Source organism: Panthera tigris, chromosome A2, assembly GCF_018350195.1.
Source record: "Panthera tigris isolate Pti1 chromosome A2, P.tigris_Pti1_mat1.1, whole genome shotgun sequence".
Lineage (NCBI taxonomy): Eukaryota > Metazoa > Chordata > Mammalia > Carnivora > Felidae > Panthera > Panthera tigris.
This window is the reverse complement of record NC_056661.1, coordinates 79,733,815-79,759,068: the sequence shown is the minus strand read 5'-3', so window position 1 is coordinate 79,759,068 and position 25,254 is coordinate 79,733,815. Positions and strand designations below refer to the sequence as shown.

Here is a 25,254-nt window from a genome sequence, read left to right as displayed (position 1 = left end):
AGACTTGGAGGTTTATTATTTGAATAAATGGTCAAAATAATTAGATATAATGATCTAGCAATAAGTATAAAATTAAAGCTTTAAAGTATTCAATTCTGCAAAAATAATCATCCATGTGAGAACAGCCTTTTAAAGATTCAGTAATTACATGCTCTTATTTATTAAACCATCATCAATTAATGTTTTTGTCTATCATTTTGTAATACACTTTCTAAAAAAGTTTCTAAGCAAATGACTGACATATCAAATGTTGTTTGAAATTTGGAATGGGGAACTGCGAATGCTGCTTATGAAAACACATTTAAAAATAGCTCAAATGAGACGCTATGGCTATTGTGGCACCTAACGTAGGACCAAAGAATACCTTAATTGTTTCATTACAATAGTTCCTCTGAAGAATACTAAACCTTTCCAAATGGTATAAAAACAATGCCAGGACAATCCTGTTATCATTAACAGTAATTAAACAACTAAAAGTAGTTACTAAAATTAAAAAAAAAAATCTCAGGCATAAAGACACAAATTGTATGGATATTATATCATACTCTATATTATTTTTATGTTTTTCTTCTGCTCAATTCCAGGACTTCCCAAATTTACTGGCAACAGCGTAACGCTAACCTTTTTTTTCCCCCCAAATGACAAAAAGTACAAACTTCCAGTTGGACAAAACTGTCAAAAAATATATATAAATCATGCTGGTCGAAAATCAGATCCTTTTTAGAGGATCTTAGAAGGAAACAGATATAAAAGGCTATTTCAAACCATAGGCAAAAAGGGAAGGGGAATTGTTCGTTTCTCCAGGCATTTATCCCCACAGTAACTTTGAGTCTTAATGTTACAAACCTAAAGTGACAAGGTAAAGTGGATTTAATCTTAAGTTTTATTGTTTTGGGCTTTTGGGTTTTTTGACATTGAGTGGGAAACGAAATATAGAAGAAGCCAAGATTAAAACATTTAAAATTTAAAACTACAGGATTAGAGGGTATTATGTGATAAAATATGGGACTGTCATACAAAACAACCAATATGAAGACATACCTACAAACACTAAGAGGGAAAAGGAGGACAGAATTGCAACTCAGCACTGACCGCTCAGGACAAGCATCTGTATAATGGACTAGGACCAGAAGAAAACGCAAACAAATGAAATACGGTGATTCATTAGTGGCAGGACTCCTTTATTTTACTCAATCTAGTTGTATAACTTTAGCATAATTTGTGGAAAAGTTTTCTTTGCTAGAACGAATGGACTGACTTAAAAACACTACACTACTTGACTGTATCCATTTATAAAAGCTTCACTACAGCCCATTTCTTTGCTTTGTCACTGGGAAGTACTCAAGCAAACTGAATGACACCCTTAAGATTTCTGGACTTTTTCAAGGCAGTAAATTACTCAGGAATTGAATATATAAGATCATTCCTTTAAGACACATTTACTGAGCCTGGTGGCTCAGTCAGTTAATTCACTTGATTTCGATTTGACTCTTGATTTCGACTCAGGTCATGATCTCACAGTTGATGAGATCGTGTCCCACATAGGGCTCTGCACTGACAGTGCGAGCCTGCTTGGGATTCTCTGTCTCCTCTCTCCCTGCCCCTCCCTTGCTCATGCTCTCTCAAAATAAATATTTAAAAAAATGTTTAGTCTTAGAAGGAAAAAGAAACACTTAACGCCCAAGATGTATAAATGTCTTTCTCCATCATCTCTCCATCCTCCAATGTAAACAGGTGACTTGGTTACTGACCCCACATACCTTATTCTAGTGGCAGAATTTGAAAGAATAACTACAAGGACATCAAAACTTATGTCACACGTTCCAAATATTACAGGACTTGGAGACACAATTTGCTGTAAACAATGCTTTAACTTACAAAGAGTGTTATGTACTTTATACATACTTTCTCTGGCTTTTCATGGCTTCAGATGCCATGAAATTTATATAAATCAAATTCATATAAATATGATTTTAAGATTTTGGATAGTTTTTGTACAGGTACAAGAGATACTTGCCCTTTTTTATTTTTTAAGTGTTTTTTTAATTTATTTTTTGAGAGAGAGAGAGAGAGAGTAAACAGGGAGGGGCAAAGAGAGGATGACAGGCTGACAGCAGTGAGCCCGACGCGGGGCTCAAACTCACCAACTGTGAGATCGTGACCTGAACTGAAGTCAGACGCTCAACCAACTGAGCCACCCAGGCACCCCAGAAATGAATTATTTTCTAAAGTAAGCATACAGAAAAAAACAGGATAAACATAAGTAATATGTTTATGACAATATGTTAGTGACAATTTGCCTAGGGGTAATCAATTCCTTTTTTTCCAAGTTTTTATTTAAATTCCAGTTAGTTAACATAGAGTATAATGTTAGTTTCCGGTGATTCAACTCTTATACACAACACTCAGTGCTCAACACAAGTGCCCTCCTTAATCCCCATCGCTATTTCTCCCATCTCCTCCGCCTTCTCCCCTTTGGTACCCATCAGTTTGTTTTCTATGGTTAAGAGCCTGTTTCTTAGTTGTCCTCTTTTTTTCCTAGGAGTATTAATTCTTAAATCAGAATTCAGAATATTCTAATACAAGTTAGTTACATGGCATATGTCTAAAGATTTAATTTTCCCTTTATCCTTTTATTTCACTTTGTTGATTCTTTTACTACCCTGAAATATGTTTTTTTCTCATGGGATGCTATTTTATTTCCTTTTACTTTTGTGGGCAGTTTGATTTTTTAGTTTGGTTCTTCTGATAACTTGCAACCAGACAACTTTAAGTTTCAATCTTGTTATCTTGTATTGTCTTCCCAAGGACTATGTAAGAAAGAAACTTAAAACTACCATTCACATTAAGAACATCCTAAGGACAATAATTAATAAGCTTCTCATCAGCTGTCTTTGCCCATATACTACCTCCATATTTTGTACTTCTTTAAAGCCTCCAACTGCTTCTCTGTCCAAACTTTCTCACTGTTCCTTGGTCAATAAAGTTCTCTATGTCTTCTGTCTCTCCCATGTATGTTTTTTCTCTTCTGGGTTTAAATGTGGCTCCCCCTGAAGGACCTTGCCTCTTCTTCAGTTCTTTCCAATGTCCTCTTCGGTGGGGTTGGTGTCCTGGTACCAAAAGCTCTGCTCCTCTGAGACTCAGATCATTCCACTCACCACTTTGTATCGCCCTGCCACTATCTCTTAGTCACTGAAAACTATAGCACCCAGTTCAGTCCTCCTCTCCATCCCAAGATCTGTATCAGCCTTAGTGACTTCACTGCACACCTGTCTTACTTACCTTCAATGGCATTTTCTTTTTTAAAAAAAATTTTTTTTAATATCTGTTTATTTTTGACAGAGACAGAACGCGATCTGGGGAGGGGCAGAGAGAGAGGGAGACACAAAATCCAAAGCAAGGTCCAGGCTCTGAGTGGTCAGCACAGAGTCCAATGCAGGGTTCGAACTCAGGAACTGTGAGATCATGACCTGAGCCGAAGTTGGACACTGAACCAACTGAGCCACCCAGGCACCCCAATGACATTCTTTTCTACTCTTATGATCACACTCAGAAATATTCCACCTCTAAAAACATAAATTCAGGCATTCTATCCTCTGGTCCCCAAGCTCTTTCTTTAAGCTATCTGGAACACCTTGAAACAGGTCACAAGCCCCTTCACTTTCTCCTGATCTACAAATACTTCATGAGTCTTACATTCTAGGCACTGAACTACTGGCCCTCTACTGGCTTCACTTCCTTCCTTCCCTTCCTAGCTCAGACTCCATGGTTATTTTACTTTAAGTACTCACTTGCTAGCATCCACCAAATTCACCTGGCAAAACCCCAATCCTCTGTGATTTCAATAATGTCCCTTTGCTGTCCCAGTACCAGGGACATATGGAATGCTACTGGAGAGGATCACAAGTTTCACAGACTGGTACCACTGTAAATTCAAGGTCAGGAACCTTAAATAGGCCCTCAATACTCCCAGCAAGTTGCTTTTCCTGGCAGCGCTTTCTTCCATTCCCCACAGCAGTTATTTCAAATACCCATGTTCCTCTCAGACTGCTATTACTTCTGTCCTTGGTCTCAAATTTGCCTCCTTCTTTACAGGCAAAAAAGACGACACAAGAATACCCTCAACTTCTTGCCACCAAATTCCAAACTCAGCTCCATCTGAATCCACTTTTTCTTCATGTTATAACACAAGAAGAGTTCCCTCATCCAGCTCATCCAGAGCTATTTCTTTCAACTCATTTCTAAATGCCATGTTGATAAACCATTTCAAGGACTTGAGGCTTTAATCTCTGTCTCTCGTATCACTGATTCTCCTCTATCACCCCTTTCCCATAAGCATTTAAATATATTCAAATATTTAAATAATAATACCCCTCTCACAACTTCACAACCCCTTTAGTAGATAAAAATCCTAACAAAAAAACAAAAAACAAACAAAAATAAACTGGAATACAGGCTAATGAGGATAGGTTATATCTGTTATACTTGTTGCTATATCCCCCAAAGCCTAGCACAGTGATTATAATGAGCAACATAATAAATGTTAAATGAACAAATGAATTAAAAGCATTCTATTTGCTGCATCAATTTTCTTCTAAATACTATAATCTCTGACTTCTAACCCACTGTAGTCCTGTAAGTGTTCCCAATAAAGTTACAAATGACTGTTTTATCATTAAAGCAGATGTTTGATTTCCTGGCAGCAATTGCCAGTTTTGACCATTACTCTCTTCCTTTAGGTTTTCCTACTTTTCTTGTGTATATAACTCCATATATAATGGCTTTATTCACTTAAGCCTGTATCAAGAGTACTTTTATGTTTTTACCAAACTTCAAAAGTATGATTTTTAATAACTGCACAGTACTTTTCAAAAATAAGAACATACAATAAATTAGCGATCCATTCTCTTGTTTTGAACATTTAGGTTGTGTCCTCTGATCTAATAATTCATTCTCTACCACAGGTGTCGGCAACAGACACACCTACCTCTTCTTTGGTAACTATCCTTGCCATCTCTTATCTCCACCATACCTCAGTTTGGAATGAAACGGTCTCTTTAGCCCCCTTCTTGTTGCTTCCCCCAAACACAAGCCCACAATGGTTCCTTTTCATCAGAAGTTTTACTGCTAATCATTATAGGAAAATATGTACTATTTATATATTTCGCACATACTAACTTTAAAGCATCGTGTTTAAGTGTGAGGTAAGGCAGCGATTGACATACAGTCTCTGCTTTGAGCTTTGTGGACTTATATGGTAGAAAGAAAGATAAAATCTAATTATTGAATTAATTACTTAATTAAAACTATGATAAGTAACAGAAGAAAAGAATGAGACCAGTTTACCTGTATAGTGTGAAGGGGGGGGAGGGATGATGGTGGTTTAAGAACACTTTTCATTTAAAATGACATCAAAGGTTAAGCTCCAATTAGCTAGATAAAGGAGTGGAGGAGTTGGAAAGTGCTGCATTTGCAAAGATGGGAAGCAGAATGGTGAATATGAAGAATTAAAAAAAAGCCAGCTGGGTTAAAGTGCAAATACCAAGAGCAGTGTTTGTACTAGATGTGGCCTGGGCAACAAAGTGATGTGGCAGGGGCCAGATCACTTGGGGTCTTGTAGGCTACTTTAAAGATTCCTGTTTTTTTTTAATCCTAAGAGTCATGGGAAATTATTGAAGACTTTTTTTTTTTTTTTAAGTATAACTGATGTACAATGTTATATTAGTTTCAGGAGTACGAGACATATTGATTCAACAATTCTATACGTGACTCAGTGCTCACACAAGTGAGGTCACCATCCATCACCAAACATTACTGCCATCTTATTGACTATATTTCCTGTTATTTTTCATCTCCATGAATTATTTACTTTGCAACTAGAAGCTTTTACTTCTTCATCCCCTTCCCACTTCCCCTCTGGCCACCACCTATTTGTTGTCTGTATTTAAGAGTTTGTTTTTTAGGGATGCCTGGGTGGCTCAGTTGGTTAAGCGTCTGACTTGGGCTCAGGTCTTGATCTTGCAGTTTGTAGGTTCAAGCCCCACATCGGGTTCTGTACTGATAGCCTGGAGCCTGGAGCCTGCTTTGGATTCTGTACCTCCCTCTCTCTCTGCCCTTCCCCCATTTGCAATCTGTCTCTCTCTCTCTCAAAAATAAACATTAAAAAAATTTGTTTAAAGTGTTTCTTTTTTAGATTCCACACATAAGTAAAATTATATGGTATTTGTCTTTCTCTGCCTAACTTATTTCACTTAGCATTATACTCTCTAGATCCATCCATGTTATTGCAAATGGCAAGAACTCGTCTTTTTTTATGACTGAGTAATATCACATTGCATATATGTACCACACCTTTATCCATTCATCTATTGATGGATACTTGGGCTGCCTCCATACCCTGGCTATTGAAAATAATGCTGCAATAAGCATAGTGGTGCATATATCTTTTCTAATTAGATTTTTTCATAAGGAATTAATATCCAAAATATATAAAGAACTTACATCATTCAACACCAAAAAAATATCCAATCCAATTAAAAAGTAGGCAGAGGATTAAAAGATGGATTTTTCTAGAAAGATGAAAAGAGATTTAAAAATGAGCAGAGGATCTGAACACTTTTCCAAAGAAAACATGTAGATGGCCAACAGACACGTGAAAAGATGCTCAACTAATCATCAGAGAAACGCAAATCAAAACCACAATGAGGTATCACCTCACACTGGTCAGAACGGCTAGTATCAAAAATACAAGAAGTAACAAGTGTTGACAAGGATTTGGAGAAAAGGGAATCCTCAAACATTGTTGGTAGGAAGGTAAATTGGTGCGGCCACTATGGAAAACAGTACAGGGGTTCCTCAAAAAATTAAAAATAGAAATACTATATGATCCACTAATTCCACTATGCAGTATTTACCCAAAGAAAACAAAAACACTAATTCAAAAAGATACGTTGAAGACTTTTAAGTAGGAGGATGACATATTTTTATAAGATCATTCTGGCTATAGTGTGGACAACAAATTCTAAGGGGATAAGAGTAGACAGAAGACCAATTAGGAGGCTACTAGAGAAAAGATGATAGTGGCTTGGTCTAGAGAGGTAACAAATAGTATATGTGAATGAATCTGAGATATATAGGAGGGACTTGGTAATCAATAGGACTAATGCTTGGATGCTGGGAGTGTGGGAGAGAGAAAAGTCAAGAATGACTCCCAGGTCTCAGGCCAGCACCATGTGGCAGACTACAGTGCTAACCACTGAAATAGGGAATCCTGGAGGAAAGTGGAACATTCCTTTTTGTTGGTAGGCAGAAGTAGAGGTTAGAATTCCTGAGTTCAGTTTTGGAAATATATTGATAGAGCTGAGAAACATCCAATAAAGGTCAAGAATATCAGAAAAAAAGGTCTGGCCTTTAAAAACTGGGGAGTTATTAATATAGAGATGGTTAAGTCATGGGTATAGCCAAAATTGCTTAAGGAAGAAGTACAATATGAAAAGAGAAAAGAGCCTAGCCTCAAGGACCAGCTAGGTTTAAAGGTCAGGTGGAAAGGATAAACTGGCAAAAAAGCCTTAGAAAACACAACCAAAGAATAAAGAGGAAAACCAGAAGACTGGAATCATGGGCTCTAAGAAAACAGAGTTTTAAAAAAGAGAGTGGTCCACAGCATTAGATGCCACTGAGAAGCTCTCGTTTTGACAGACATACTTTCTTCCCTAGAACTTCTAAAATTCTAGAAGTACTCATAACTAGTTTCATCCATTTGTACATGAAAGGCTGTGAAATACTTGAGACGGTTACCAAATCTTTCCTAAAGCTTTTCTCTCATCCCTTAGGGATGAGACATGGTGTCTCACTCCACCACTCTCCTCCTGCCCTCTCCCCGCAACATCGGCACCTCCCACTTGTCAAAGCCCCTCTTAAAACGCCAAGCACAGGACAGCACAACAGATTTGTTCTGCCTATGGCAATGCACAGGAGACCTATTACCTCCCTTGAATGAGACACCAGCTAAAATGCTCAGGACTTAAGCCAGGTCTCTCCCATCCTGTTTTAGTACATTTGAGGTTTTTTTGGAGTCAATTGTCCATTAAATCCTACATTGCTGCTATGGGACCATTATTCCAGTCTGGTAAGGTCTCTCAGAATCTTCCTTTTTGCCATCTAATATATTAGCTAATTTTCCCAATTTTGTGTCATTTGTAAATTTGATAAGAGGGTTCATCGTACAGTGAAACTTTTTCATTCTTGGCACTTAAATGATCTTCTCTTGCTTAAATGACTAATGACATTACATTAGGAAGAACATTAATTTTTATATTTAGTGTATCATTTACATAATTCAAGACATTTTACATTAATGATGATTCTATGCTTACCTAGCAATAGCTCTGATGAAATCTAGAGATACAGTGCATTTGTATTTTGGTCCATCAAGCTGATCGTCGTGACCAACCAGGGTTAATAGCTGAAGGGTCACTAGAGAGGTAATCTAAAAATAAGAAAACATTTTTATGAGATGTTTTAATGGGATTACATGATGACCTCATTTCTAAAACATTTTACAGCTCCTGTGGTAAAGATATATAACTGAATTCATAAGAAAATCTGCAAAGAATATAACTTTGAATTTGTATACAGATATTTGTACATATACTTAACGTCCTGGTTAAGCTAACAATAAGCTTTAAGGGTTCCATTAGAGACAGCTTTGTTTCATTAATGACTCACACAATTGCTAACCTTTAAAATATACTAATAAAGCACATTCTTCCTCTACTCAGAATTTTATGGGGTTTCTATCTTAATATCTCAGAATACCAAATCTGTACTGCCTTGAGAATTGAGCAGTTACAATATGGATGTGGGCCTTTTTTAGAGTGCAGTAGCTGGTTAAATGAGAGATAAATACATCCTTCAGGCCTAGGCTTAGTCTTATTTTAAAACTGATCACCAATTGGGTAGTCAGAAAAATACCAGAAGGATTAGTGCTGGTGGAAACAAAAATGCGTTCTGACAGGTCAAATCAAAATATAAGACAATGTCACATTTGTAAGGCCAACAAAAGTATTAAGTATGATAAAATCCAAGAAAGAAAGCTGATTCAAGAGGTGAAATTCTTTGAGCAGCCCATTCTCTTCTCCCTATTTCTTCTCATCTCCTGGACAATAGGAGAAGAGATCAGCAATGGCAACAAGAAAAGATTTGGAGACTTGCTTCATGGCAACTGAAGGGATAAGAGTTTTTTAAAACCTGTAATACCTAGTGACAAGTCTTAGGAATTAAAAATACTTAATTTGAGACTAAAACTTTACAGATGCTTGGTAAACATTCCATGAGTGATTAAAAACAGTAATAGCAGTAATGATTTGCTTGGTACCAAGTATTCTATACACAGTATCTCATTTATTCCTCATAACCTTAGAAGGTGGACACTGTTACACTCACTTAGTGATGAGCCTTAGAGGTGGTAAGTAACTTGCCCCAGATCCTAGAGCTGGTGGGCAGCTTAGCAAGAATTCAAATCTAGAGTCCCTGCTCATCCTACTACACCATACAGACTGGAGTCTCCTCCCATTACAATTTTTAGGAGAAAAGTGTTAGGAAGTGTTCAGTCAGCTGTCATTGCTTTATTAGCAAATTAAAAAATGAACAGATGGTAGATACCACAGTATTTTATATACAGAAAATTCTATATTTAGCAAATACGAAAAATTTTTGCTAATTAGAAAAACACTTTGTGTTAATATATCCAAATATGAAGCTCTGCACTCAAAAAGTTAAGACTTTAATTTCTAATTCAATATCACAAATTAGGTTAAGTCTTGAAATCTTTTTATCAATGTTCTCTGTGTTGAAAGAGTTCTATATTCTGCAGCTGTTATACACTGTTTTACAAGTCTATTAGATCAAGCTTATTTACATGGCTGAAATCTTACATACTCCATTTTTTACCTATTTCATCTATCACAATTTACAAAAGGAATTAAAATTCTCCCATTTTGAGGAGTTTGTCCTTTTTGTAGTTGTTAGTTTTTGCTCTATGTTTTTGAACCTGTTACTAAATGCATACACTTAAAAATCACTGTTCTGTTGGCAAATTAAACCTTTTCATTATCTAATGGTCGCTTTCTTCAGTAACGTCTTTGACCTACAGTGTATTTTTTTCTAATATTAATATACCTATATCAACATTCTTTTAGGTGATAATGTTTTCCTTTTATACCATCTTCCTTTCAAATTTGTTATTTTCTTTTTCTTTAAAGTTTATTTATTTTGAGAGACAGAACGTGAGCAGAGGAGGGGCAGAGAGAAAGGGAGAGAAGGAGAATCCTTCTGACAGTGCGGAGCCGGATGCAGGGCTCAAACTCACAAACCATGAGATCATGACCTAAGCTGAAATCAAAAACTGTATACTTAACCAACTGAGCCACCCAGGCACCCTGCAAAATTTTAATTTTCTTAGTTTTAGATAGTTCTCATGTAAACAACATGTAGTGCAATTTTTTTTTATAGCCAGTCTGACAGTCTTTACCTTGCTCATTTGCCTTTATTGTAATGATGTTCTAAAATTTTTCTTTCTACCACTGTATGTCAACCTTTCTTTTTTCTTTTCAAAAATTTTTTTAACTTTTAAAATGTTTTATTTATTTTTAAGAGAGCGAGCACAAGCGGGGGAGGGAGAGATGGGGACAGGAGATCCAAAGCAGGGTCTGTGCTGAGAACAGCAAGCGCAGTGCAGGGCTTGAATTCACAAACCGTGAGATCATGACCTGAGCCAAAGTCACGCTTAACCGACAGAGCGTCTACCCTTCTATTTGTTCTTCTGTGTCTTTCTTGTCTTTTATTGCACTAAATTATAATACTCTTCCGTTCTATTGTTTGTTCTACTATCTTGAAAGTAGTTATATACTCCAATTCTAATTTGTTTTGATTTCTTCTTTAGCTCCAAAGCTATTTTAGAATTCTTTTTTTTTTTTAATGCTTATTTTATTTTATTGAGAGAAAGAGAGTGAGAGAGGGGGAGTTGGAGAGAAGAATCCCAAGCAGGCTCGGCACTGTCAGCATTTGTGAGATCATGACCTGAGCCCAAACCAAGAGTCATACGCTTAACCAAATGAGCCACACAGGCACCCCAGAATTCTTCTTTAATTTCCAGCTCATGAAGTTTTTCCAGTATTTTTAAATTTGGGGTTTTTTTTTGGGGGGGGTGGTTTCTGGAAATCACAGGATATGGTCTGTATACTAAGCAATCCCTTGACATTTGTTGAGACAACTGGGTTCTCCAGGAGGAAAGAAGAGTGCACAGGGACCTGAATGTCACTGTGACAAAGAATGGAACTGACCACAGTTGTCACCCTGCCTGTCCAGGCTGCCAGGCCTCTTCTCTCTTTGTCCTCAAAATGTCTCCAGTCGATGGCAAGTGAGCACAAAACATACCCACAAAATGTACTGACTTCACGCCAGGCAAACAAGATGGAATGAGATAAAAGTCTTCTCTCATGCATAAGTACCTACATGATATAGCCTCCATTTTGCCTCCTTGCCTGCAAAACCTAAAATATTTACAATGTGGCTCTTTACTGAAAACGTCTGCCAACCCCTGCATCAGAAAACTGTTAGGTTCAGATGATTGATTTAACCAATGTGGAAATAGAGATGCTCACTGACTTGCCCAAAGTGATAATGACTGGATGGTACCAGAAACTCAAATGGCTAGGATTTAGGTTTCCTAACTACAACTCCAAAACCTCTGAAAAGCATGTAAGTGCTTTCTGCCTTGAATCAGTTTTACTTTTCCTTATATCTTCACTGGATGAGGTAACAGTCTAATACAACTCATTAGACGTTAGCTCTCTTAGCTGTGATCACAGTTCAGTTATGATTTTCTTAGTAATATTTTATATGCATATGAATAAAGTTAATGAAAGGTAAAAAAACAAATCATGTCATTCAACATTTTTACAAAAGATAAGAGTTTCCACTTACCTAGTTTAGGAATTAAGTTCATTGAAACAAAAATGATTAAGTTGGTTGTTAAAAATGCGTGAAATAGTGATGTGCCGATCAAATGAGGCCATGTGTAAAGCACTTAGCACAGGGCCTGGGACACAGTATTCGGTAATATGAGGTATTATTTATATTGTTACTACCTATCAGCATTATTTTTCAACTTCAAATTAAATGAGTTTATTTTCTAACAGCCCATTCATTTAGTTAAAACACACTATTATTTAAAAACACTGAATTTCCTATAGCTTACTGAAAAATATACCATGCTTAACTTGTTTAGAAAACATAAAATTTAAAATTACCTGCAGATTAAAAACATAACCAATTAAAAATTATATGGCCAGATGTAGAGGAAAATTAAGGAATGTGAGAACAGTTCTGAAGAAATTACCCAAAATGCAGACTAAAGAGATACAAAGAGGGAAAATATGAAAGAGGTTAAAAAATAGAGAAGACAAAGGCCATACCCCTAATCAAAGATCTAGAAGGAAAACAGAGTTGGACAAAATGGGGCACAAATAATATCTGAAGAGATAATGGATGGAAATTCATTTGAGGAGATGAAAAAACACTAAAGCACAGAATTAAAGAGTTAAATAAATCCAAAGAAGGAGAAATCAAAACAAATCCATACCTCGATACATCATCGTGAAAGTGTAGCACACAGAAGATAAGAGGAGTTCTTAAAAGTAACTAGAAAAGAAGGGGCACCTGGGTGGCTCAGTAAGTTGAGCATCTGACTCTTGATTTTGGCTCAGGTCATGATCTCACAGTTTATGAGACTGAGCCCCTCAGGCTTGGGATTCTCTCTCTCTGCCTCTCTCTTGCTTTCTTTCTCTCTCTCAAAAGAAATAAAATAAACTTAAAAAAAATAGCTAGAGAAGAAAACACAGTATCTTCCAACAAGTGGCAGTTGGACCTACAGATTTCTTAAGAACGATGAAAACCATACAACAGTGAAAAGGTATCTTCAATACATGGTGGAAAATAACTCAGAACTGTACACCCAGAAAAAAATCTTTTAATATTGAAGATGAATTAAACACAGTTCCAACCAGAACCAAACGTTTACTACCAAAAGATCCCTACTTAAGGAAATTCCTAAAACATACCTCCAGGTGAAGGGAAGTGATCCCATCAAAAGGTCTGAAATGCAAGAGGGAATGAAGAATAAAGAGAATAGAAAATATGATGGTAAATCTAAATGAATTTGCCTGCAGAAATGATAATAATGCATTATGGAGAGAAAAATAAGATCAGGGCTTCTGGGTGGCTCAGTCAGTTGAGTGTCCACTTCTTGATTTTGGCTTAGGTCATGAACTTGCAGTTCATGGGATCAGGACCTGAGCTGGGCTCTGTGCTGACAGTGCGGAACCCATGTGGGATTCTCTCCCTCCCTCTCTCTCTGCCCCTTCCCTGCTCATGCTCTCTCTCAAAACATATAAACATGAGAAGTAATTAATTAATTAATAAAAATAAGAGTAAAGTGCACAATACCAGTAATATGTAAATTGGGAGTATCGAAAATGAAGTTAAAATGTTCTAAGGTCCCGTGGTATCTGAGAAAAGTAAAAGTACTTACTAAATTTTGACTTCAATAAGTATGAATGTTATAATTTTTAGAATAACAACTAAGACAATAAAAACAAGAGTATGTACTTCTACATTAGTAAAGAGGAAAAACTGAATTATAAAAATAATCCAAAAGAAAAGAAGAAACAAAAATAGGTAGGTGAAATAGAAAGTATAAAATCATAGATATAAACAAAATTACATTAGTAATCATAAGTAAGCTAACTGCTGCAAATAAAAAACAAAGACTGACTGAAAAAAATAAATCCAACTATCTACTGTTTGGGAGAGATACTTCTAAAACAGAAGAATATGGAAAAGTGAAAAGTCAAAGGACAGAATGAGATACATCAAACACTAAAAAGAAACACAAAGGTATATCAACACAAATAAAACCTGATTTTAAAAGCAGTTTAAAGAAAGGTTCACTTAATGAGAACATGCAGGCCCTGCGTGCTCGTATCTCTTATGAGATGAGTTACTTGAGATCTTTACTATGAAGGGATGGGGTAAGTATTACTGAACACCAAGGCAAACTTGTTATCCTTCCTATTTTGGAAGCAGGTAGGAATCATGATGAGAAAGGGCCTGAAATTTTATGGATATATAGAAGAGTTAACATAGTTTCTTGTAGCAAAATATATTCATTAACTTCAATCTTTTCTATTTTTCTGTAAGGGATTCATTTGCTAAAGTAGGTTAGTAATAGCCATTTGAAACTCACACATTAATCTTCCTTATTATTAAACACAGGTTTTTTTTTAGTATTTTTAAAATAGAAAAAAACATTAATTACCTTTTTCTTCCAGTGGCATCTCCTTATATTTCTTATAACTTCTACTTTCATATGATTCAAATACCCTCATATACTTAATCCTTGAACTCAAATTGTATGCTAAATTACTTTTATGCATTTTTTCAAAAGAAACACAAAAATCTGTCTTTAATCTATTTAAGTTAGAATTTCAAGAATATTTTCGGATAGCCTACGCTTTTATTACTTTTATCACATTAGTTACAACAAATTTCCAAAGGCAGTAAATTGAACCAGAGAGCCCCTGAAAATCATTACCAGAATTCCATGGATAATCATGTAAATTTTGCAAAGGAAACAGTATCACTTCAAGATGTAGCAGCCAAAAGGTATTTCCAAACTGTTAATAAGATGACTGCTCAACTTTGGGAGGAGGGGAAGGTAGGATTCAGGAAAAACTAATACACAAAAAAATCCAAAACCAAAATAAAGCAATTAAATTAGGATGTGATTTTTTTAAATTAAAAATTACTAATTTCAGAGATTTTTTTATTCTGTAACCTTATCATATGAACAAAAAGAACAGACACACAGAGTTTAAGAGAACATTACATAAAGCAGTGTACAAATGTACCAACAATTTAAAAGTACTCTGCCAGTTTATTAAAATATTACTAGAGTAAAACTGACAAAAATCATGTACAAAGATTAACTTGTGGGGTGAACATTTTGAATCTTAAACATATGAACTTATACCTAAATGAAAACTTGTAGGAAAAAGCACATGAAACTTTGGAAAATTATTTCTATACATAAAGTTCAAGAATATCCACCTTCCTCTCCACTAGCCAATTCTTAAAAATTATCTAATATTTGTTTCTAATTGTATATTCACAAAACTCTTGAGGACTTGCTCTAGGTACTGTGCATTCAGAGATAAACAGGACCACAGAAAAAACTGATTTACTTCCCTGCACAAGTTTAAATGTTCGTGACAACATAGTGAAATCGTACCTCCAGGTTGGCATTAATACCTGTGGTTTGATATGGCTGGTGGGAATATGGCAGAAGTCTAGACAGTGAAGGCACTCGGGACCAGATGCATTACAGTGTCTCAGTTTTGTGTGTATGCACGTGCATGCATAAGGTAGAGATGGGACCAGAGTCTTTCCTATCTGCTGCAGCAACCAATCCTGTTGTTAGAATCATTCCCATTGTTAACGCCCCAAATGCAGGAAGTGATTCTGGGTAAGGCTCTGTTTCTAGCAAAGAATAAACTGAAATATACTGCGGTGAATAAAATTAATGTCTTAGAAGAATTTAATCTTTATTGGAGACAAACTTTCTAAATAATAATGGTAAAATATATTTGAAGATACTGAAAAAAACTTAGCACTAATTTACAGTAGGCTTCTCATGCAACTCAACTTTGCAATTACCTTTGAATATATATATATATATATATATATATATATATATATATATATATATATTTTAAAGTTTATTTATTTTGAGAGAGAGAGTGAGTTAGCACAAGCAGGGGAGGGGCAGAGAAGGGGAGAATCCCAAGCAGGTCCCATGCTGTCAGTGCAGAGACTAACAAGGGGTTTGAACCCATGAACCAAGAGATCATGACCTGAGTCGAAACCAAGAGTCAGATGCTTAACTGACTGAGCCATACAGGTGCCCCTACCATTGAATATACTTTATAAACAAATACTAACAAAGAGCCTAGAAAGTAGGGCTGGAAAGAAAAGATAAAAAAATAAAAATACAGGAGAACTTCTGGTCCAGACAAGATGGCATCGATTCATATTTACTATCTTTCCCTGGACAACTATCCACCCTGGAAACAATAAGAAGCAAGCAAAGGAGGATTCTGAAAGGTGCAAAGGGGAACGCAGACTGCTTATGGGCCCAGGACTAGAGGAACAATATAAAAGCAGGGAGTCCTATGACTCCCCACCCAAAAGCACAAAGTAACCCAGGCCTAGCACCCCGTAATTCCCAATCCAGAACAGAAAGCTACCCAGGCAGGTCTATTCTTCCCTGACTGGAACAGGAATCCTACCACCACAAAACTGGCAATTATGAGTTCTATGTCTCAAAAAACTATCCTTCATGAATAAAGTGGAAATAAAGAGCTTCTCATATGAGGGAAAACTAAAGAATCTGTCACTAGCAGACCTGCCTTTAAATCATGGTTAAAGTAAGTTCTTTAAACAAAAAAAGGAAACGATAAAAGGAGGAACCTTGGGCATCAAGAAATAAGACAAAACAATGGAAAGAGCAGAAATACGATAAATCAAATAGACCATCTCCTTGTGAGTGTTCTATATCATCTCTGATTAAAAATTATTCCACCAACCTGATACTCAAGACAGTAATATTTTAAAAGGGAGAAAGAAAAGGGGTCTAACTGGAAGTAAGGTTACCATGCTTCACTGGAAGTGGTAAAACACTGATATCACTTATAAAACTAAACATGCAATTATTAGATTATCAGCAATTGCACCACTGGGCATTTATCCCAGAGAATTCCATGTTCATACAAAAACCTGTACGTGAATGTTCACAGTAGCTTTATTTGTAATAGCCAAAACCAAAACTATACAAAACAAAACAAAGAATGGAAAAGAGCCCACATGTCCCTCAATGAGTGAATGGTTAAAGTGTGGTACATCCCTATCATGGACTACCTCTCAGCATGAAGAAAAAAAATGAACTATGATACATGCAAAAACTTGGATGAATCTCAAAAGAGTTAATTATGCTGAGTGAAAAAAGCCAATCTCAAAACAGTATACTATATAATTCTGTTTCTAAAAATTCTTGAATTCATAGAACTTTAGAGATGGAGATTAGTGGTTGCCAGGGATTGGTAGAGGGGGGAGGAAGGAGGTAGGTGTGGTTATAAAATAGGGGTCTTTGGAGTGATGTCACTGGTCTGTATCTTGACTGTGGTGGTGGATATACAAACCTACACATGGGATAAAATTTCACGTAAGCAAGTATGCACAGATATACACAAAAATAAATATTTGTAAAAGTGGGACATTTGAATAAGATCAGTGGATTGTATCAATGTCAACCTCCTGGTTGTGGTACTATAATTCTGTAAGATGTTACCTTGGGGGGAAACTGAATAAAGGGCACACAGGAGAAGAGATTCCATTTTATTTCTCACAATTACATGCAAATCTACAATAACCCAATTACCTCCAAAAAAATACATATAGAAGATTCAATAAAATAAATACACAAGAAAAAAATTATGACTATGTATGGTGAAAAGTGTTAACTAGACTTACTGTAGTGATTTCACAATATATGCAAATCTCAATTCATTGTGTTCCACACCTGAGACTAAGATAATGTTGTAGTCAATTATACCTCAATAAAAACACATATACATACATAAATACACTGATAAAATACACAATATATAGAGAGCTTTGAGAAAGACTTTATAAATTGCCTGAATAAATCTGTTCTCAAAATGTTTAAGTACCTACAAAGCTAGGTATCTACTTAGAGAAATAAAAACAGTTTTTGACTCATATTTACAGGGATTTAAACCAACTTGATAAAATATTGCTTAAAATGGGCAAGTAAGAGATGTTAATTATTTCAACATTGATATGGTGCTGTGGTGAGTCTGTGTTGATTTTAAAAAGCATATAGATTACAGATTTTCTTATTGAAAGCTAGATGATTAGTTACGACTTGTGGTTCAGCAACAAAGGATTTAAAGCTGCTGGTTTCATGCTCTGGGCCCATAAAGTCCTCACAAAGTTGCTATAAACCTGTGGCTTGTACAGCTTATTTCTCTAGAACATAAAATTATAACAGCAAAACTATTATTATGCAAATCCCAGGTTGGGATTTACATTTTCCCAAATTTTACTTTTTATTTCTAGATCTTAAAACTGTGAAGGTTTTTCAGTTATGTGGGGGCTATAAAAACCAAATGTTTCAAACTTATTAAAAACTAAAATGTTTCAATATAAAAATGACTATAAAATAAAATTCTGAGCTAATCCATCAGTACTGAAAACTTTGGAGATCAATGCTTCATTTTACGGATGAGAAAACAGACATCATAAAAGGATGAATGACATTATCAGTCCCTGGTCAGTCACCCCAAACAAATATGTTGAAGCACTTTAGCAGATGTTTCAAAATTATTTACTCTAAAAGTCCCGGTGAAAAAGAATACAACACCTATACCATGCTGGAGATTTACAAAAAAACATTTCAGAGTTCCAAAAATAAATTTTAAATTAAGCATCTTTAACATATTAAGAATTTTAACATATTAAGTCTTAAGAATCTTTAACATATTAAAAATGTTTAGCCAAAATAATGCCTCACTTTGGGTGCTGATGAATATTACAAGGTGGTCTGCCAAGAGTTATTAACTACTGTACTAAAGACCCCAGTCAATACTTTTATCTTTTCTTCTAGAGTCCTTCCAAATTTCTGAGAATGACACATATGTAACCTGGCATTCCTTTCTTCCTTCAGGATCTAGCAGGGAATATGGACAAAACTTGAGGGTGGGTGGGGGAGAGCCATGGGACTGGTTAATATTAGATACCATGGGTAATTAGTGATATGGGGACTGGAACCTACTACTGAGTCCCAGCTCTACAGATCAGATACAGCATTGATAGATTATAAATACAGACACTGTGGTAGGCACTTTAATTTCTTCAGTCCTCACAACAATCCCACCATGAGTTAGGTACTAACATAAACCTCTTTTTCCAGATGAGGAAACAACTTCAAAGAGGTAAATGTTCAAGGTCACTGAGCTAACAGTTATAAGAGCACCACTGAATTTGAATACCATCTGAATCTAAAGCCCAGATTTCTTACACTACCCCCAAAAGGGAGCTACAGTACCCAGGGAAGAGGTCACTTTGTTGGGATAGACTCAAGAAAGCTTTATGGAAGAGAGGAGTAAAATGATAACTCTAGAAGCATTACACCCTGGAAGGAGGTCCTGTGAATATGCCATAAGTTAGAAACCCAGCGGGAAAACCACTACAGACAAAACAAAGACCTTAATGAAACTGTAGCAGAAAGGATAAAGAAATATGTCCACATAGGCAAATGTCCTGCCCTAGGGATACAGGTAACAGCCTTGAGAATTACTATTCAACAAACATGTGAACAAATGATCAGATGTGAGGGGTGTGATTCACCAAAGTAAAATATTAAGTGGACTTTATTAACCTAATGAAATGTTAACTTTCCATAAATCAGACTGCACATTATATTAGATATAAAATCATTGCTTTTAAGGTTTAATTTTAATTTTTATTTATTTTTTAATTTGTTTCAGGAGACAGAGTGGGGGAGGGGCAGAGAGAGAGAAAGGGAGACACAGAATCTGAAACAGGCTCCAGGCTCTGAGCCATCGGCACAGAGCCCAACGCGGGGCTGGAACCCATGAAGCGCGGGATCAGGGCCTGGGCCAAAGTCGGACGCTCAACGAACTAAGCCACCCAGGAGCCCCTTAAGGTTTAATTTTTAAAAGATAATTTAAGGTGGGGAAATTGCATGATTTCTTAAAATCTAAAATTAGGTAATGTTAAAAACGGTATCCCAATGCAAAATTTCTTATACATTTGTGGATTAAAGATCATTTACAGAAAAATTTATGACACTAAATCATACAAAACATGTAACAGTTGAAAAAATTAAGTTAGGATAAACATTAAACTTTTAAAAAGCAAAAGTAATGGAAAGGTGTTTCCTGAAACATTGAAATCATTCTCAAGAAGTGTCATTTTAATTATTTAAGTAAGTTTAAATTTTTGTATGGAAATCATTTACCCCCACTTTTTGGTTTCTATTACCTATTAAAGCATATTCTTTTGCCAATAATTTCCAGATTTTAGGAGACTATGTACTGTCTTCCACAGCTGCTTGTCTATTGTGTCAAGCTCAAATCTAGATGAATGAAATTCAAATGAACATGAAAGTAGCCTAGGGAGTCGGTTTTTCCAAGTCAGGATTTGGATTTTGTGCCAGGAATACAGAATAAAGTTAAAAAAAAAAAAAAAAAGGTGGAGGGGACTATAATATAAGTCAGGATCTAGCTGAAGATACGGACATAACTTGAGAAAAGGGGAAAAAAGAGCTTTGGGAACTAATTAATATTAGTGTTAAGTTTTAGTCATATGTTGCCACCGATGTTTTTCCTCAAAATAAAATTTCTGGTTTTTAGCCCTTGGTTTAAAAATGAACAAAGGGCATCTGGGTGGCTCAGTCAGTTAAGCATACGACTTCGGCTCAGGTCACGATCTCGCAGTTTGTGAGTTCAAGCCCCACATCGGGCTCTGTGCTGACAGCTCAGAGCCTGGAGCCTCCTTCAGATTCTGTCTCTCTCTCTCTCTCTCTTTGCTCTTCCCCTGCTCATGCTCTGTCTCTCTCTCTCTCAAAATAAACATTTAAAAAAAAATTTTTTAATGAACAAAACCCCTAAAATTCTGAAGCATCTTACGATCAAAAAAGAATGTTATTTCCCTAGCTTTCATGCATTAGCAACATACTAACCACAAAGAATTTTATTTTACTTTAGCTTAAAATAATCAATCTGCCTAATTCAAGTGCCAAAGTATGTATTTTTCTCCTGTGAATAGCACCTATGTCATGACAGAGGCATTCACAAAGAAAAATTAAAAGTGAACACCTCCTTACACTTGGATATTTTTTAATTAACATCTTAAATGGGGTCGTGCAATATTTACTTAATTAATCTTTGCTCTGTATACTATTATGTTCTTTGTTCTCATCCATGTAGGGGATGAGCTGATTATTTATGTCTTAACAAGAGGAGTTCATGTACCACAGTGAGGTTTTTTTTTCCTTAATCTGAGAGGCAGTCACTAACAAGCTTCAGCTGGAAGTGCTTGATGTTAAAACAGTGTGAACCTGCTCCTGGGCTAATAAACTATGTTCCTTCTGCCAACGAAAGGAAATCAATTTACAACTGTAATTAATTTTTAACATGCTCATTATTTTTATACTTTCATAGGTTGATATCTATGTCAATTGATTTGTGAAATACCCTGTCCTGTTTGTCCTGGAGGAGCTTTATAACTTGAAACATATTAAATTATTTAAATAAAAGAACTTAACATATGATATGTTAATGCATGAGGTTCACACAACCCAACAAGCACATTTGATCTGATTTCAGGTGACGTGATAGTTCATGAGCATGTGGCATACATCAAGAGAGTTCAACTGACAGTTCTCCACACATGAGGTGGAGATGATAAGCGCGGCAATAGAAGCGATAGGTAAATGCTGTCAAAGCTGTTCAACTTAAAATCATCATCTCTGGAAATTCATCTTTGGAATTTTTAGTTAAAAAAAAAAAAAGGTGGGGAGTGGACTATTAGTCTCCAATTATGCTCAGATAAACAAAAACTGGCATGTACGTTTTTACATAGAGGAACTAAAAATAATGCCTATAATCCCTAGAACTTAATCAGCACACAAATGACTGCAAATCTTTAGTCTCTAAGAAGACCATAACTGCAAGCTTAAGAGAATGGGAAACCATTCATTCAATGAGTGAATCTCACATTCAAGGCACTATGTGAGGGACACAAAAATGAAGACAAGGTCTTTGCAACCTCAAAGAGTTCATGATATCAGAGAAGATAAACACATAATAAAATGGTAATAACACAATTATGAGAGGGATGCGAGTGGTTAAGTACAAACACAACTATCTGATTATAGAGAAGAGAATGAATAATAGGGAGGGAGGCAAAATGTGGATTAATTGAGAAATGGCATTTGGGGGGTGTGGATCACAAAGCATAAAAGAGAGCTCAACAGTGGTAGGGGAAAAGCACATATAACAATATAAAGGAAAAACTGGTTGTGCTTTCAGAGAGGAAACAGCTTACTGTGAATGGTGTAGGAAGTGGCAGAAAATGGGGCCAGTTTGTGAAGAAACTTACAGGAAATGCTATGGAATGGAGAAACGATTTTACAGATAATGTAACTCATTTAAAACAGTACAAGCAGAGGGGCACCTGGGTGGCTCAGTCAGTTAAGCGTGTGACTTCAGCTCAGGTCATGATCTCACGGCTCATGAGTTTGAGCCCAGCATTGGGCTCTGTGCTGACAGCTCGGAGCCTGGAGCCTGGAGCCTGGAGCCTGCTTTGGATTCTGTGTCTCCCTCTCCCTCTCTCTTTCTCTGCCCTCTCCCACTTGTGCTCTGTCTCTCCCAAAATAAATAAATAAAAACATTAAAAAAAAATTTTTTTTAATGTAAGCAGAAAAACAAGATCAAATTTACTTAAGATTTATGCTGACGACTGTATGGAAGATAAATTCAAAAGTACTTGGTGACAGGGAGACCAGTTAGGACAATGGTGCAATAGTCTAGGAGACAAAGAAAATATAGATTTAAGGTCATGGCAATGGGGAAAGAAAGGAATATATCCAAGAACCATCTGTATTTAGGAGGAAAAATAGATTGGACTTGGTGACCAAGTAAATGGAGACAAAATCATTCAGAGATGATTTCTCCATTGAACTAAAAAATACCTATATTATCTTTGTGTTTCTAGCACCTAACATTGTGCATACCACAAAGTATGTGCTTTGTTAAAGGCTGAATAAATAAATAATTAGTTCTGAAATCTAGGTAACACTGAAAAAACAGAAAGAGGTTTAGGGAATAATTTTTGTTTTGGATACATTCAGTGTGTGATGACCACAGCATATTGATGTATGACTGTTCAGTTGGCAATTAGGGTCCAGAGCTAGGATAAGGGCTAGAAATACAGAACTGAAAAGATGTCAGCAGACACACAGCATTTGAAGTTAAGGGAGGAGACAAGACAGTTCAGGGTAAGTTTATTTCCCTTTCTGATTCCTAACTATCAATAGGGCATGACTACTCTCAATTCTAACTACACATTCAGAGAGTCCAAGTTGAGGGAACAATTAGGTTCTATGGATGACTTAGCACTGAGAACCCCAATTTCTCACCTAGGGGAAAGGATAAGGACTTTTCTGCAGCATCAGCTACTGAAATATGTCTTTGTATGGGCAGGTGAGGCCAACGTCCTCCCAAAGACTCTAATTAGTTGTGAGCTGACAAGGAATCAAGACAATTTCTCATTGGAAAACCCCTTAAGCATCAACGCTTCTTCTAATCATCTTTTTGTAAAAGTATTTTAATATGTAGCACACATTTCCATGATGTAGATTTTTCCAAATCATTTAACTCCTAACCTATTCTTATTGAAACTCCTTTCCTCATTAAGACAAACTAGTCATAAAGCTCTAATTAAGGTATGCATTTGCCTATAATAGTCACTATATTAACAATACAGGTTCTCTTAAATAGGCATGCGAAGGCACATTTCCATACATTCCTTTGTGTTTTCAGCAAAAAATTCTGCCAAGCCAAATAAAATTTATTGGTGTTGAATGCATTTGCCCCCAAAATGTGAACAAAGGGTATATATTTGGTATACTTATTAGAGGCACTACTAAGCTTTGAGAAAGGTAGTTATAAAATATTGCCTACAAAAATAAGGTACCAATATATTATTTTACTCAAAAGGTGAAAGCATAATTTATGCATTTTTTTTATCCCTTAGGCAGTATTTTACATGTCACCCTTAAGCAATGGTTCCATTTTTCTAGAGTTCAATAAAAATGCCTACTGCTGGGCTGATATATTCACAAAGGCAAAGGAGCTACACTGAAGAAATTTAATACCAGAGTTAGGGAAGACATGAGAAGAGTAGTGTAGGGGTAAACACTATTCTTTTACAGATGACAAGAAATTCAACCTGGGTAATAGAGTAAAATATACTGTGCCCTTTTTTTTTTTTAATCTTTGGTAATGATTATATTAGTATTCTTTACCACAAAAGTAACTTGACTCTTTTGAAATATGAAACATCCCTAAACAGTTTTTTAAAAATCTGCAGAAATAAGCACCTACTACAGAGAGGCCTGATGGCAGAATAGTAATACATCCACATTAGGGGTAGTAGTGGATTCGAGAATCTAATTTACTGCACCAGTGGAGACTAAGCATCATGGCAGTCAGGCTCTTCAAGGCTAGAGAAGGGCCTGCCTCAGTCAAACAGCACCCCTGCTGACTTATATTCATCAGTGAAGCAGACATTAAGTAAGCCTCCTAACCGTGTTTGCAATGAAATGTCCCACAATCTCAGTTGTGGTTTAAAAAAACATAATAAGATTATTAGAAAATGTTAGCATTCAAGATATTTTCTGCGATTTATATAATTTACGTTAATAGCATCAAGTATTTAAGTTGGATATAACAGAGACACTGGAATGTGATTACAAGCCAAATGAAGCACAGACAAATCACCAAAAAATAGCTTTTCATATCTTCTAATACTCTACTATGCAGAGAATCTATTTTCAGGAAAACTGTCTGTTTTCTTCGCTACCTTTAATATATAGAAATAGAAAATAATGATACTTAAACTCGCTTCATAATATATTATAGCTAGATTTTAGGACATTACTCTTTATGTTTATGAGGTTCAAATTCTTATCTAATCAGTATGTCTATGGGATAGTATTTCATCAACTATGATTTCTGATGCTAGGAGACTACCTAGTATTTAATAAATGTTATTACTTTTCCTGTAAAAATATGTATCAAACAACTATAATATTATAAAATATGCAAACTAATTTTTTTAAGGTAAAGAAGTTTTCTAATTATAAGTAAAATCTATAAAATCAGTTTATTTGGTTAAAGTAGTTTTCGTTAAAAGTTTACAAAAATAGTTTGAAATATTGTATATAAAAGAGAGATGTAATAGTATAATCTACAATCACCAAGCATTTGATATATACCCATTTGACTTTTTTAAGAGCCACCTAGTTTA

General features: G+C 35.7%; 1 protein-coding gene across 2 annotated transcripts in view; it reads right to left on the bottom strand.

Annotated features, from left to right (window-relative positions):
• The window catches only part of ORC5 (origin recognition complex subunit 5), an 80,671-nt gene that overhangs the window by 2,668 nt on the left and 52,749 nt on the right, over positions 1-25,254 (bottom strand). The window contains exons 13-14 of one of the 2 annotated variants that reach the window (XM_042964892.1): positions 8,376-8,488; positions 6,490-6,569 (exon numbers count right to left, since the gene is read on the bottom strand). In XM_042964892.1, coding sequence (XP_042820826.1) covers positions 6,503-6,569; positions 8,376-8,488 — 180 coding nt within the window. In that variant the 3' untranslated portion in view covers positions 6,490-6,502. Of the gene's footprint in view, positions 1-6,489; positions 6,570-8,375; positions 8,489-25,254 lie in introns of those variants that run through there. The other variant, XM_007083933.2, reaches the window with a different exon arrangement.